Genomic DNA, 12,982 nt, shown 5'->3' with positions numbered 1-12,982 from the left:
ACGAACAAATAAATATAGCTGGAAAATGAGCCAATATAAAATAATAAAAAAATTACAGACTAAAAAAAAACTTTCATACTAACCATCCAAACCCGATTTCAATATAGACATTTTGTAATTCTTTTGACTCAAGGTTTTATACAAAATATACTAACGGAGAAAGTGCTTTCACAATTACAAATTAAAAAAACGAAAAAAACAAATACTTCATAAACAAAAATAAATTAACAAGAATAAATATAGCACTTCCATAACATTAACCAAAAAATTATTAAAAAAAAACATCCGAATAACACCTTTTATAAGAGACATAAGTCTCCCATATATAAAACTATAAAAAAGGAAAAAACATGTGTATAATATAATAGAGAAGAATCGTAATATAAAAACAATGGTAAACGTCTGCGCGTAGCGCGGATCACACACTAGTATATATATATATGGAACAGTTTTTGGTTCGAAGCAGGGTTTTTAACTTCTAGGCTTCTAGTTCAGGCTAATTAAATATGTTTCGAATAATCAAAACTAGATACCCAAAGTTACTGATTTTAGTTTTTAATTCAGATAGAATTGGTTAGTCTTGATTAGCAAGGTATATATATCTTATTTATATATATGCATATGTATTGTATATATATACAATTACATAAGCATACACGTACATATGTACACATTAACACATATGACGTGAGCAAAAACTTCTTTCAGTGTTTTGTTTTATATGAAAAGAAGGTTGTTTTTTTTGTAACAAAAACCACAAAATTTGGTCATTTATCCCTGAAAAGAAGGTTGTTTCTTCTTAGATACAAGTCTATGCAGATAGTAGTACTAAAACCTTTATATATGTATTTTTTTAATTTCATGCGTAGTTGGGATAAATGACCAAATTTTGTGGGTATGCAACATATCATGTTAAATATTTATACTGGAAGAGATTAAACACCATATTAGCGGTGATCCCTCATCCCGTAATCCTGTTTCATCTAAAAAAGTGCAGACTTGTTTTTTTTGGTAAAATAAAAATCCTCCAATAGGTACAATGCAGAGACCTTATTAATAAAGAAGCAAATTATAAGCGGAAATCGAACCAAACTTCTCTAAATTTACGTACGTCTTAAAATCTAGGTTATCATCTAACCACCAAGCCTTCATATTATTGGCCTATTCAGCTAGGAAAATACTTAATTATATTGAAAAAAACGTAATATTAACTTATAAAAAAAAATAGTTACACAATCGAAATATATACGTTGAAAGAAAAAAGCTAATACTATCTAAATATTGAAGATCACACCATCAAAGCCAAGAAATGATTGTTCTTCTTTATCTAGATAATCCATTTACGTGGCTTACGAGTTACGGTTATAATAAAGTAATACCTTTATTTGTTATAGGGTAATATTACACAGATTATTGTACTCTTTTTTTCTTTCATCTCACACAAAAGGAACGGGGTCGAACCCCTGTGACATAGAGACAAAGTACCAATGTACTAAGACTATATACTGGCCCACGTAAATGGATCCCCACCACGACCTCAAAATTAAAAAACATACGAATATGCAGAGATAATTTATCATTGCATTTATTTATGTAGAAAAAGTTGGACGTGGCTCGAATGGTAGGTGAGCTTTCTGGTTCGTAAGATTTGATTGATAAACTCTGAAAGGTAGCTAAATATCTCCTAGAGTCGTTTGTAAAACGTAAGCTGAAAATACAAATAAGAACACTTTTTTTTTTGTTAAGAAAACCACTAATATATATAAGTTAGAACATATCAATTATAAATACTGTATATACTAAATTATACTCCTGGCCTAATATTTGACCATGGGCTCGATTAAAAATAGTATATTCCCTTACGAAAAGGGGCGTGGGCGATACTTTCCGAAAACTACAGTCTACTGATTTGTTTTTTTTTTCTTTTTTTTTTGGGTGAAATTTCAAATTAAATAATCAACAAAATGCTCATGCGTTACATGAGCGCGTGTAAAGTAACAATTGCTGGGATTCTATACTGATATTTTACTCTCGTTATAATTGGCAAAGTAATTAGATTAAATATATATAGATTACATCGTACACGAACCCTTGTTATTGATATAGAGATTTCTAATTTTTTACTTTACCTTTGAGTCAAACTATTTTTTTTTTCCTGAAGTAGCTATACGTATGGTTTTGGCCTTTTGGGAATATACAGAAACAAATAAGAATGAGAAAACTAAGCAAAACTAATAAATGTGTGACATTATATATGAGTTGGTTAAACGTAATATTCATTTACGAAATTGACACTAAAAATATAGTCCTAAAACACATTTTCTTCGTATTTAGAACAAATATTTTTTTTTCGTTAATCCTAAGACACTCTAACCGACACGTTAACAATTTATTTTTGTTTTTTTTATGATACATAAACGGTAACACGTTAAAGTGTACATAAACTTTTTTCAGTGTTATTTTTTTATTTTTATGTTTGATGTCATTTATGTCATGAATGCAGGGTATGAACTGAGAAGATCCCTTAAGTACGGACGTTCCTAACCACAAGATTTCAACAAGATTCAACGAAATTAGAGATGATAAATAAGTGAGTTAATTATTACAGTATACTTATAATCCTTTAGAACGCAAAAGTCACTTCTGTGCTTAGTGATTTTGAATACTAGCTAATCATTCGGAAATTAAGTCTGGACCGTATATTGATGTTTTAACAAAAACAAACTCTAGACCATATATTACTCGTCTATCGTGGTAGCTGGGGAGTACTCGTACGTGAATGGTAGGTAAGTTATGTGGTTCATAATGTTGGGTGATGATATATGTTATGGCCACTAGCTAGGAGATCAATTTTCGTTAGTAGTTCAGAATTCTTCTCTTTATAGCACTTCCTTTATTTATTTTGTCTTTAGGAGTTTTGTTTTTTCCTTGAGATGGGGGCTCGAGGTTTTCATGAGAATTAATTTACTACATCATGCAATGTGTTCATAATCAACCAACCTAGCATATTCGTTATATCAATCAAATAAGTTCAATTTATATTTTATAACATTGCTTAGATCAAAATATTTCCCATATTTACTTTTTTTCTTTAAATTATTAAACAAATATATATATATATGTATGTAAATTCAACAATATTTTTGTGCATACGGTACGTTTTTGCCTCCTTGCATTGGTGTCCGTTTGACAGAACATTTTAGTATTATTTTTTAATTGCCATTTGCCAAACGCAACCGCAGAATTCGCGTCGCTGTTCCAAATCCCAAGCAAGTGACGGAGACGGATGATTTTTTTGGGTTAATCCCAAGGCCACGTTCCTGGAATATAGACCGCATTTGATTTCCTAAAGAACTCTTTGACAATATTTTTATTTTTTGTGCAACGAAAACAGAACAAAAAAGGTACTCCCTTCACATTTAACAAACCCACAAAAACAATAAATATGCATATCAATTCGTAGTCAATTAAACTCTTTAAGAAATAGTAACTATATTTCTTTTTGGTCCCAACAAAAACAACTACTACTACGTACTCGACTACAGAGAAAGATCTATTTATGACCATCACACTACGAGTATGGACCCTAGGCATGGAAATATCTGTTTCTCCTTTTGTTTTGATCGATCCGGCTCGGCTTGGTTATTATATGGATTCCAGAAATTTATTTTTTGGGGAAAAAAATGCTTAACGAGATTTTATTTCAATTCAATTTAAAATTTTAAGTTTTGTTCGGTTTGGACGCTGCTTCAGTTCTAATTAAACAATATTAGATACTAATAATTAAGCAATTTTAATTAGTATCATATAGGCCAAGTTTTGGCAACAATTTTTATGATGTGGGCAACTTTTCTAACCGTCTTGGCCATCGTACCTTATATGGTTTGTTAAAGCACTTACAGTTCAATGCATGGCGGCAATCGTTGTTAAATTTTCTTGATTGATTTCAGTGTCAGGTTCAATTATGTCCATTTTAGTTTATCTTCCTATGCCTAGAGTTATAATTTTTAACTTAATTTCCATACTAGGCCATATATTACGGCTAAAAACAATTTAACAAATTATTTCATACATTAAAAAGAGATTACAAGTATGAAACAATAAACAATTTGTTATATAATTATACCATACATGTTAAAAATTATATTAATGCTTTGAATAGTTATATTATATATTTGATATAAACGAATTATATATATATATAATATATATATATTATATATATAAGCTGATTTTCAAATTAAAAAATAGATTATAGAAAGATTTATCTTTATTGTAAAATGCTAAGAGTATATAAAATTGAAATAAATAAAGAACAATACTCTCTCTGTTCAGAATTATTTGATGTTTTAGAATGTTTTTTTTTTAGAATTATTTGATGTTCTCACTTTTCAATGCAAAATTTAATGAATTTTTATAGTTTTTGACCTTTTATATTCTGCAGATTGTATTCTTATTGGCTGAATGATATTTAAATGAATTATAAATAATATTTTTAATATAGAAAAAATAAAAATTAAATGAATCCTTAAACTGTGTGCAAAAACCTTAAACATCAAATAATTCTGAACAGAGAGAGTATATATTAAAAAAAAGAACATTCGGTTTATTAGTGTTCCAAGAAAGACCTTTTTTTCCCATTAACTATCCAAAACTGTTTTATTTCAAAAAAAAAAACTATTCAAAACTGTTTGTTAATAATGGCAATAAATTATCGAAAATGTCAAAACGTTCAATTACATAATTCACGAAACGGTTCATAAAGTGTGCTTTATTTTTTGATTTAATTAAGCGGCAACGCATCACACGGTGCCGTTTTAACGTTTACTATAATGGTCCGCCATAACTGGCACACACTACAACAACTCAAGTCTAACCTTCTGTCTGCAAAAGAGTGTTTGATAACACGAGCCAACTGCTTTGGACCCGAGCCTCGGATTTGCTCCTGCGTCCGCCGTTGAAAAATTTCCTACTGCTTTCGATCACTTATCTCTCTCTCCCTCTCTCCTGGTATTGTTAATTCTTGGATTCGAAAACCCTAACGTATTCTTAGATATTGAGGTCGGAGAAGAAAGTTTTTTTCAGGGCTTCAATTTGCTGTAGACGTGCCAGAAGTGTGTAAGTTTACCATCTCTCTCTCGTTGTGGAAACCCTAATTCTGCTTAGTATGAGAAAAATGATATAGAACCAATTTTTGGAGCGCGTCGGTAGGATTAAAGTCTGGGAGGCTCTCGTTTGAGGTTAAATTCTCGGTTATGGTTATGTTCATGCTAAGCAGAGCTTCGATTTGGTGTGAAATTGTATTGCGGCAGTTTTGATCTCGAGTGGGCTCGCGAGATTTCCTAGAAATCCTTTAGATTTTCAACATTAGCTTAATTTATAGCGGTATAAAGGGTCTATGGCGATGAAATGCGACTTCTGCTGGCTTTTGTCTTAAGATCTTGATGACAGTTACTGAAAATGAGCTCTTGAGTTTACTGGATTAGGAGCACATTGAGTGTGTCATAGTTTCAGATGTTGATTGGAGCTTAAAGGTTCGGCTTACTGGTCCTTAGACGCCGGTGTGCGGGTTTCTATCTAAGGAAGCAATGTTGACTCAGGTTTCGTTGTAACCTGAGGACGTCGCATCAATCTTCGAGTTTAAAGTCTCGCTTCCATTTGACGCGCTTTTGTTTCCTGTTTGCAGAAACAACAATTGTTTTAGATCAATGGGGATGCAATCTTGAACTCTTTTCTGTTTCTTTTCGGGGCCCAGATATTTAAAAATTATTCATAGGAGCTGAAGCTATGCCTGGAAACGAATTTGGAGAGAGGATCCACAATTTCTTTGGACAGGACGGCCTATCTCAAGACCAGCATCAGTCTCAGGTTGTTGACGGAAGCTGGTCCAGTTTTAGTAATGGTTTAGTTGGAAACCAGAGGCAGATAGACCCATCCCTTATCACCAATCTGAAGAGTTATAGCACACAACAATCTGGTATGGATTTTATTTTTTTATAGTGGGGAATTCAGCAGCTTTTGCTCTATATGTATGTTTCATTCATAGCTTTTATCTGATTAAATTGGATGTTGCTCTAGTTTTAAACGTAGCTTTCTTGCTTACTCCAGGCGATCCTGAGAGAGGGCAATCTTCAAATTCAAAGCATCAGCAGCCTATAAGGCCGGAGTACTCAAGAAGTTCTTTGCAACAGAACCCCACAAATGGTTACATGCATGGGCAGGGAATGCCAAATGAGGCAAATTTTTTGGGAATGGATGCGGGATCTAGTAGGGATAAATTATCAGCGAGAGAATTCACTCCAGACCTTCATAAAAGCCCTATGAGGTTTGAGATGGGACAATCTCCGGTTAATTATGATTTCTTTGGTGGTCAACAACAATTAAACAGCCAGCTCCCTGGCATCCTCCAGCCTTTTCCAAGGCAGCAGATGACGTTCAATGATATGCAACTACTAAAGCAGCAAGTTATGGTCAAGCAAATGCATGAGTATCAAATGCAACAACAGCTGCAAAAGCAACAGCTAGAGGCCCGGCAGCTCAGTTCTTTGAATTCAAATGCTGTTAGTGGAAGTCGCTCAAGTGATAATCAATCACATCCTTTGATTAATGGGATCCCTCTCCAGGATGGGTCTAATAATTGTTGGCAGCCTGACCTTATGACAGGAAATACAAACTGGATGCATCTCGGTATTTCGCCAGTTGTTCAAGGTTCATCAAGTGGGCTCATGATTACCCCTGAGCACGGGCAGGCGAACTTATTGGCACAACAATTTGAACCTTCCTTATACGGTATGCCTCTTGGTGGGGCAAATGTACCTCAGCATGCTTTTTCTTCCGTTCAGATGAACAGATTACCTGCGCAAGATGGATCCTCTCTCACCAATCAGCCAAATTCATTTGTGAATCAAGGTGATGTACAGGATAGTCATATGCTCCCTAGATCCACGTACCAGGAGAAACTGTTGTTCTCCCAAACATCAGTTCCAGGCTCAAATAATAGGCCCAATTTTGAAAGTTTCCAGCAAGATGATTCCCGCAAGAGGAACATTTCAGTGCAGGAGAAATTTGGTCATATGGAGGGTTCTGGTCCATCAGAAAAGTCATATTTTAAAGTGCCTGAAAATACAACTGCGTTGCAGAAGTCGACTACATTAGATCCAACAGAAGAAAAGATTTTGTTTGGTTCGGATGACCATTTGTGGGAGGCGTTTGGAAACAGCACTGATATGAGCTTGACAGGAAATCTTATGTCCAGCAATTCTGACCTTTATGATGCATGCCCCTCTTTGCAAAGTGGGAGTTGGAGTGCTCTTATGCAATCTGCGGTAGCAGAAACTTCCAGCGATGACGCAGGCGTACATGAATGGGGTAGTAAACAACAATCTGGATGGGCTAACAACAATACTGCCCCACATGCAAATTCTCATATCGGTAATAAGGCCCAGGAGTCGGGTGTCGAGGTTTCAAATACACTAAGTGAGAGAGTCCACAGTGATTCCACTCAGACAGCTGTTCAACATTTGCACAACAGAGGACATAAAGGTTCAGATCATGACCTGTTGGAGAAGGCGATGGCTCAACGCAGTCAAATGGCTGGAAATATGTTTCATTCTTCAAGTTCTGGTATTGATGGGTATTCGAGTTCTATTCGAACGAGTGAGGGCATTGAAGATAGACTTGGTATATGGAAAGTTGCTTCTAATCCAAATCGAGCTGCTCTGAAGGAACAGAATAATCATTTCACACAAAATCTACCAATGCAAAGGGCAAGCTATGGATTTGGCATTACTGGTGCAGAAAATGTTTCTAACGTTTCTAGGGATGTCAAGGAAAATATCCAACAGCGTTTGAATAATAACTCCGTGGAGAAGGCTATCCCTCAACTGAAATCTAGAGACGGCAGTCAGATTCTTGAGTCATATGCGAGTAATAATGCTGGATCAAATGGAATGGTAAACGCTCGTGATATGTCTATGTTACCTGGTGGGAAAGAAACACAATCTGGTCATGTTGGTGTTAGGCCGTCCATACCTCGCAAATTTCAGTATCATCCCATGGGTAATATTGATGTCACTGATGAGCCTCGTCGGGAAAAAGTTTCTCATTTTGGGCAGTCAACGTCTCTTGGTCAGCCAGCTATGAACATTGGAATTGACAAGGTAAAATTTTATCCTTTAATTTTTTGATTATGTGGTGGTTTAGGAATCTGAATTCTTCTCAACATTCTTTTTGGTTTCATTATGGTAGGGACATGTTTCACAAAATGACTTGAATTGTACAAATGAGGCTTTTAAAAACACGGGTTCAGCAAACTCGCCTAGTACATCTGCTTCAGCTGACAATCAAGTGAAGAGTGCTTCGTCAAGGTACTTATTCCTTGGGTTGAAAGGTTTTTTCAATTATTGTTGATTAAACTATTCACTCTTTGAACATGTTTGTTAAGTTATTTAGTTAGTGTGACCCTTTTATAGATAATTTGTCAAATAATTGACAGAGTTGCCTAACTATGTCACCATAAACTCAATCTTCTCATTAATTTGTCAACTAGCTAGTATTCCCTAATTCCTTGCAATTGCGTTTCTGAAAAAAAAAAAAAAATCTGTGCAGGCTTGAGCTTCTTCACAAAGTGGACCAGTCGCAGCAGCACTCAATGGAAACAAATGTTTCTAGGATTCCTGAAGCGAGGACCTCTGCAGAGTATGGTGGTCAATTTCGGAAGAGTCCTTCATCTGCTTCTCAGGGGTTTAGTCTACAGCTGGCACCCCCATCTCAACTAGCTCCCTCTCCTGATAATGTGCAGTTTTCTCGGAATTCTTTGCATCCATTGAATTCACTTTATACTGCCCCTGAAAAAGGAGGAACAAGTCAATCAAGGTTTGCTCCATGGGCATCTAATCAGTCTTTTCTTCCGCATTCCACTTATCAACGATCATCTCCTGGTATCCCAGAGGAAAGCAACATTACTTCTGGTTTCCCTTATTTCGGAGGCCATCATCAAAATCAACTGTTGCCTGTTGCAACCCGAAATTCCGCTTCTAACCATTTAGTCAGTTCATCTTCTAACAATTTAGTCAGTTCATCTTCGGAGTTTTCTACCCCTCAAGTGAAAGAAAGAGATGAATGCAGTGACATTGATCAACGTGGACATTCAGTACAAGCACCTTCCATGCTAAATCAAACAACCCACAACGATAAAGGATTTCCTTCTCTGTCTGGTTCTCACCCTCCAGTTGCAGCCAGCTCGCCTCAGCACAGTTCCTCTTTTGGTATGATGTCTGACTCGCAAACCGGTATTTCAGCTCCGCAACATCGATTTTGGAACCAGCCATCGAAACCTCAGCCTGATATTTTACGTCCGCATCCATTTCCCAACAACCACGTAGAAGGGAGCATCTCAAGGCAGGAGAAGACAAATCAATTATCCTCCCATAATGGAGGAGACGTGGTATTCAATGGGAGGGACAAGGTGAATATGCATGAGTCACAGGGTAAAGATATGGGTGAAAAGCAAACAATTGGTGTTACTTCGATGTTCTCCAAAATGGTTCAGAGCAATCATCAAACCTTTGGTCGTTCTCTTCCTTCAAATAACCTTCCCAAGGATAACTTGCGTCACGATGAGCATAAGGCTGCAAGTGGGGAGTGTGATGCTCCCAAGATGACTGTGAAAAGAGTTGAGGATAGTGTTGATCTTCAAAAGGTACCTTCCAAAGGGGAGCAGCAATCACCTTCGAGATCTGATGGTTTAGTTAGAGATGGATTAAATCACAAGGAACCAGTGAACCACATGCTGCATTTTGGCCAAACAGTTTCTCAGAGTTTCTCCAAGAAGAATCCTTTAGCCTCGGCTGGAGCAGATAATCAACAAATCAGTCCTCAGATGGCTCCATCCTGGTATAGTCAATATGGGACTTTCAAGAATGCACTGGTCCAACCCGTTAATGATACAGGGAGATTCACCCCCTTGAAGATAGTTGAACAATCTTCTAATGTTGGGAGTTTGGTTGATGGTACACATTCTGTTCAATCTTCGAAGCAATCTGATATGCAGAAAATGTCAGGCACCAAACCAGGAGCAGAGACTCCCTCATCTGAGTCATTGCCTCATGGTGAAAATGACAAACTTCTGATGGTTGATAAACCAAAGAAGCGCAAAACCGCCACATCAGGACTTCTATCTTGGAATAGAGAAGTTATGCAAGGTCCTCAGAGGCTTAAGACTTTTGGGTGTGTGCCTCTTGAGCGATAATATTACTCTCTTTTTTTTTTTCTTCTTTTTCTCTTTTATAATCATTACCGTTGTTAACTATCTATATTCTTTATAGTGAGGCCGAGGTTGATTGGGCAAGAGCAACTAATCGATTTGCTGAAAAGGTGAGTTTCCTCATTACATGTTTTCATGCCTGTCTCTTTGTACATTGTTGTTGAAAACGTTGATGGCTTATGTTCTCACAGGTGGAATTTGAGACTTTACTTGAGGATGGCCCACCAATCAGATCAAAGAGAAGGCTTATATATACGACACAACTTATGGAACAACTATTTCGGCCCCCTCCTGCGAGGGTGATATCTTTGGTTGCTAGCTCGAATTATGAGTTCGTTGCGTATACTACTGCAAGGGCTGCAATAGGAGTTGCATGTAGCTCCACTTCTACCGACAGGAGTGAACACATTTCGCCCCCAAACAATTCAACCCCGTAAGAATGTTTTCTGTTTATCCCCGAAATGCTGGAGCCTAGGTTTTGTATTGACACAAATCTTTCCACTCTTGTGTAGGCTGTCTGAGAGAACGAAAACTGAAAAAATCAGTGACCAGTACATTTCCAAAGCTGCTGAAGATTTCATTAGTAGAACACGGAAGCTAGAGACGGACTTTGCAGGGTAAAGACCAAAGACCATTAGCTCTTTCATATGATTTTTTTAGCTTTAAATGGGTGCTTATCTGGGCTGTGTTGATCTCATGAGTATCTGGTCCTTCTTGCAGGCTAGAAAATGGAACTAAAATTGCAGACCTGAGAGTCGAAGTCGAGGATCTAGAGAAATTTGCAGTGATCAATCGTTTTGCGAGGTTCCACCCATCATCTACATCTACGGACCGGGCCGTGAGTTCACTTAGGTTAAACTCACAAAGATATGTTACCATAGCTCCAATGCCTCGGAATATTCCAGACAGGGTACAATGTCTCTCCCTCTAACTATTAATTGATGAATCCATATGATTCAGTTTTTTGGCCAATCTTACCCCATCATTGCTTTCATATATATATATCTTGCCCCAAATCTTTATCTATTTTTGGGTGGGTTGGACTAGGAGTTTAGTTGGCCGGAATCCTTAGAACAGTTGAAAGACCTCCGTTGTTAAAAGGTCGGAGATTTCCTACTAAATATGTAGCATTACTGTATGCATTATCACAAATATTGTAAGTCAAAAGTAAATCCATTTGTATACTTCAGTTAAGGGAAATTGCTCAGTACAAAAATCCACACTAGACTCTCTTCTTAAGTAAGTTAACTCCCGTGGCGCTAACAGGGAAGCACTGAAAATATAAACTATCTGCAATCATAACTTAAAGAAATGTCACAGTGATCTAATATCTAAAATGTTTTCTCTTCTCGATGCTACATCATTTTTTTCAAACTCTAAAATTTTGACACATAATCAATTCATATTAATTTATAATTTATTATATTTTGTGTTATTATATTTTAATACTCATAGTAACTATCATCCATTAATATATCAAGAATATGAAAAGACAGTCTTTATAAATAATAGTTTATATATTAATGCACTTAATCATTATTATTTTAAATTATTTACTTTATTTATATGATTCAATAGATATGTATAGTAAAACATAAAATTTTAAGATAACCAGATTTGGATCCAGTTTTGTCAAAATTAGAAAAACAAATTCTCGGATCCAATTTTTTTAATATCTAAAAATATCTAAATTCGTTTTTTTTAATCTAAATTCGTTTTAAAACCGATATAAAACACTAGAATATAACAAAAGACATAAATTTAAAGAAAATTAGAATAATATATTATAAAATTAAAATGCATATAGACGGGTTAGGAATATTTGCACGAGTTTCAAAAAACTTAAGTGACAATTATATTTTTTTCTTTTTTAATTATTTTTGTTATTTGTAATAGAATATTATATAATAATTTACAAAATAAAATGACTACTTAAATAATAATATAGAGACGTGAGAATGCATATTTGTGAAACAAATTGTGGTATCACAAAATGTTATCATGTTCAACCTAATCTTTGAAACATAAAATGGGTGAAGTTTCCCTTAAAAAATTATACAGAGCTCAGGTTAGAGATGTGACATTGAGAGTGATTAGAAAAAAGAAAAACCTGAGAAAGATATAAATTTCAACCGGTCCAATATGTTGTGTGTGGTTCAACATGTTGCATTGATGAGAGAGGGAACTTGAGAGGAAAAATGAGAGTGAGAGGTAAAAAGATAGTGAGAGGGAGATGGAGAAGGAGAGGGAGAGGGAGATGGTGAAGGAGAGAGAGAGATGGAAAGGGAAATGGGTGTAGAAAAAAAAGAAATTATGAATATATTTTGAAAATATGTTAGGGAATTGAGATAATTCTAAATAATTAATTGCCTATTACATATATTTTTTTTCCTGAATGCAACAATCAAGAATTGTATATGTTTTAAAATCATAAACATGCATAAATATAAAGATATCTATAAATTAAATTTGATTTGAATTTTTAATTGATATATTATTTGATTATTTTTTAAATATTTAATATAAAATTATTAAAAATTATAAATATATAAAAAATTGAAATACAAAATCTAATGAAAAAAATTGATATTGTAGAGTTTTGTCTGTCAATAAATACAATATAAAAATCAGCCGCTAGTATGATATAAAAGATAATCCACAGTTTACTGTAATCCAAGGAAAGATTCCAGAGTTTGCCAAAGAAGATATTTTCTGACT

At 35.1% G+C, this 12,982-nt stretch overlaps 1 protein-coding gene across 3 annotated transcripts; it reads left to right on the top strand.

Moving 5' to 3' along the window:
* The first annotated feature begins 4,991 nt into the window (after window positions 1-4,991).
* On the top strand, window positions 4,992-11,458 carry LOC18016997. Of its 3 annotated transcripts, none has more exons than XM_006399220.2 (9): window positions 4,992-5,600; window positions 5,687-5,977; window positions 6,109-8,159; window positions 8,248-8,366; window positions 8,608-10,227; window positions 10,326-10,374; window positions 10,456-10,697; window positions 10,777-10,881; window positions 10,985-11,458. In XM_006399220.2, exons 2-9 carry the CDS (start codon window positions 5,788-5,790, stop codon window positions 11,193-11,195), a joined length of 4,587 nt encoding a protein of 1,528 aa, XP_006399283.1. In that variant the 5' UTR covers window positions 4,992-5,600; window positions 5,687-5,787; the 3' UTR covers window positions 11,196-11,458. The 3 variants fall into 3 exon arrangements, with proteins under 3 accessions (XP_006399283.1, XP_024011433.1, XP_024011434.1); XM_024155666.1 differs by having other exon boundaries at window positions 5,002-5,118; XM_024155665.1 differs by having other exon boundaries at window positions 4,992-5,977.
* The last annotated feature ends 1,524 nt before the right edge of the window (window positions 11,459-12,982 follow it).

Source organism: Eutrema salsugineum, unplaced genomic scaffold (genome assembly GCF_000478725.1).
Source record: "Eutrema salsugineum unplaced genomic scaffold, Eutsalg1_0 scaffold_2, whole genome shotgun sequence".
Taxonomy (NCBI): Eukaryota; Viridiplantae; Streptophyta; class Magnoliopsida; order Brassicales; family Brassicaceae; genus Eutrema; species Eutrema salsugineum.
Note: the sequence above shows the minus strand (reverse complement) of the source record. Positions and strands in the feature narration are given on the sequence as shown.

Excerpts from the sequence above, each read along its gene's own strand:
- LOC18016997 (XM_006399220.2), top strand. The coding sequence starts at position 5,788 with ATGCCTGGAAACGAATTTGGAGAGAGGATCCACAATTTCTTTGGACAG. Across the intron at positions 5,978-6,108 it reads TTATAGCACACAACAATCTG|GCGATCCTGAGAGAGGGCAA; the intron begins GTATGGATTTTA and ends TGCTTACTCCAG. Across the intron at positions 10,882-10,984 it reads CTAGAGACGGACTTTGCAGG|GCTAGAAAATGGAACTAAAA; the intron begins GTAAAGACCAAA and ends TCCTTCTTGCAG.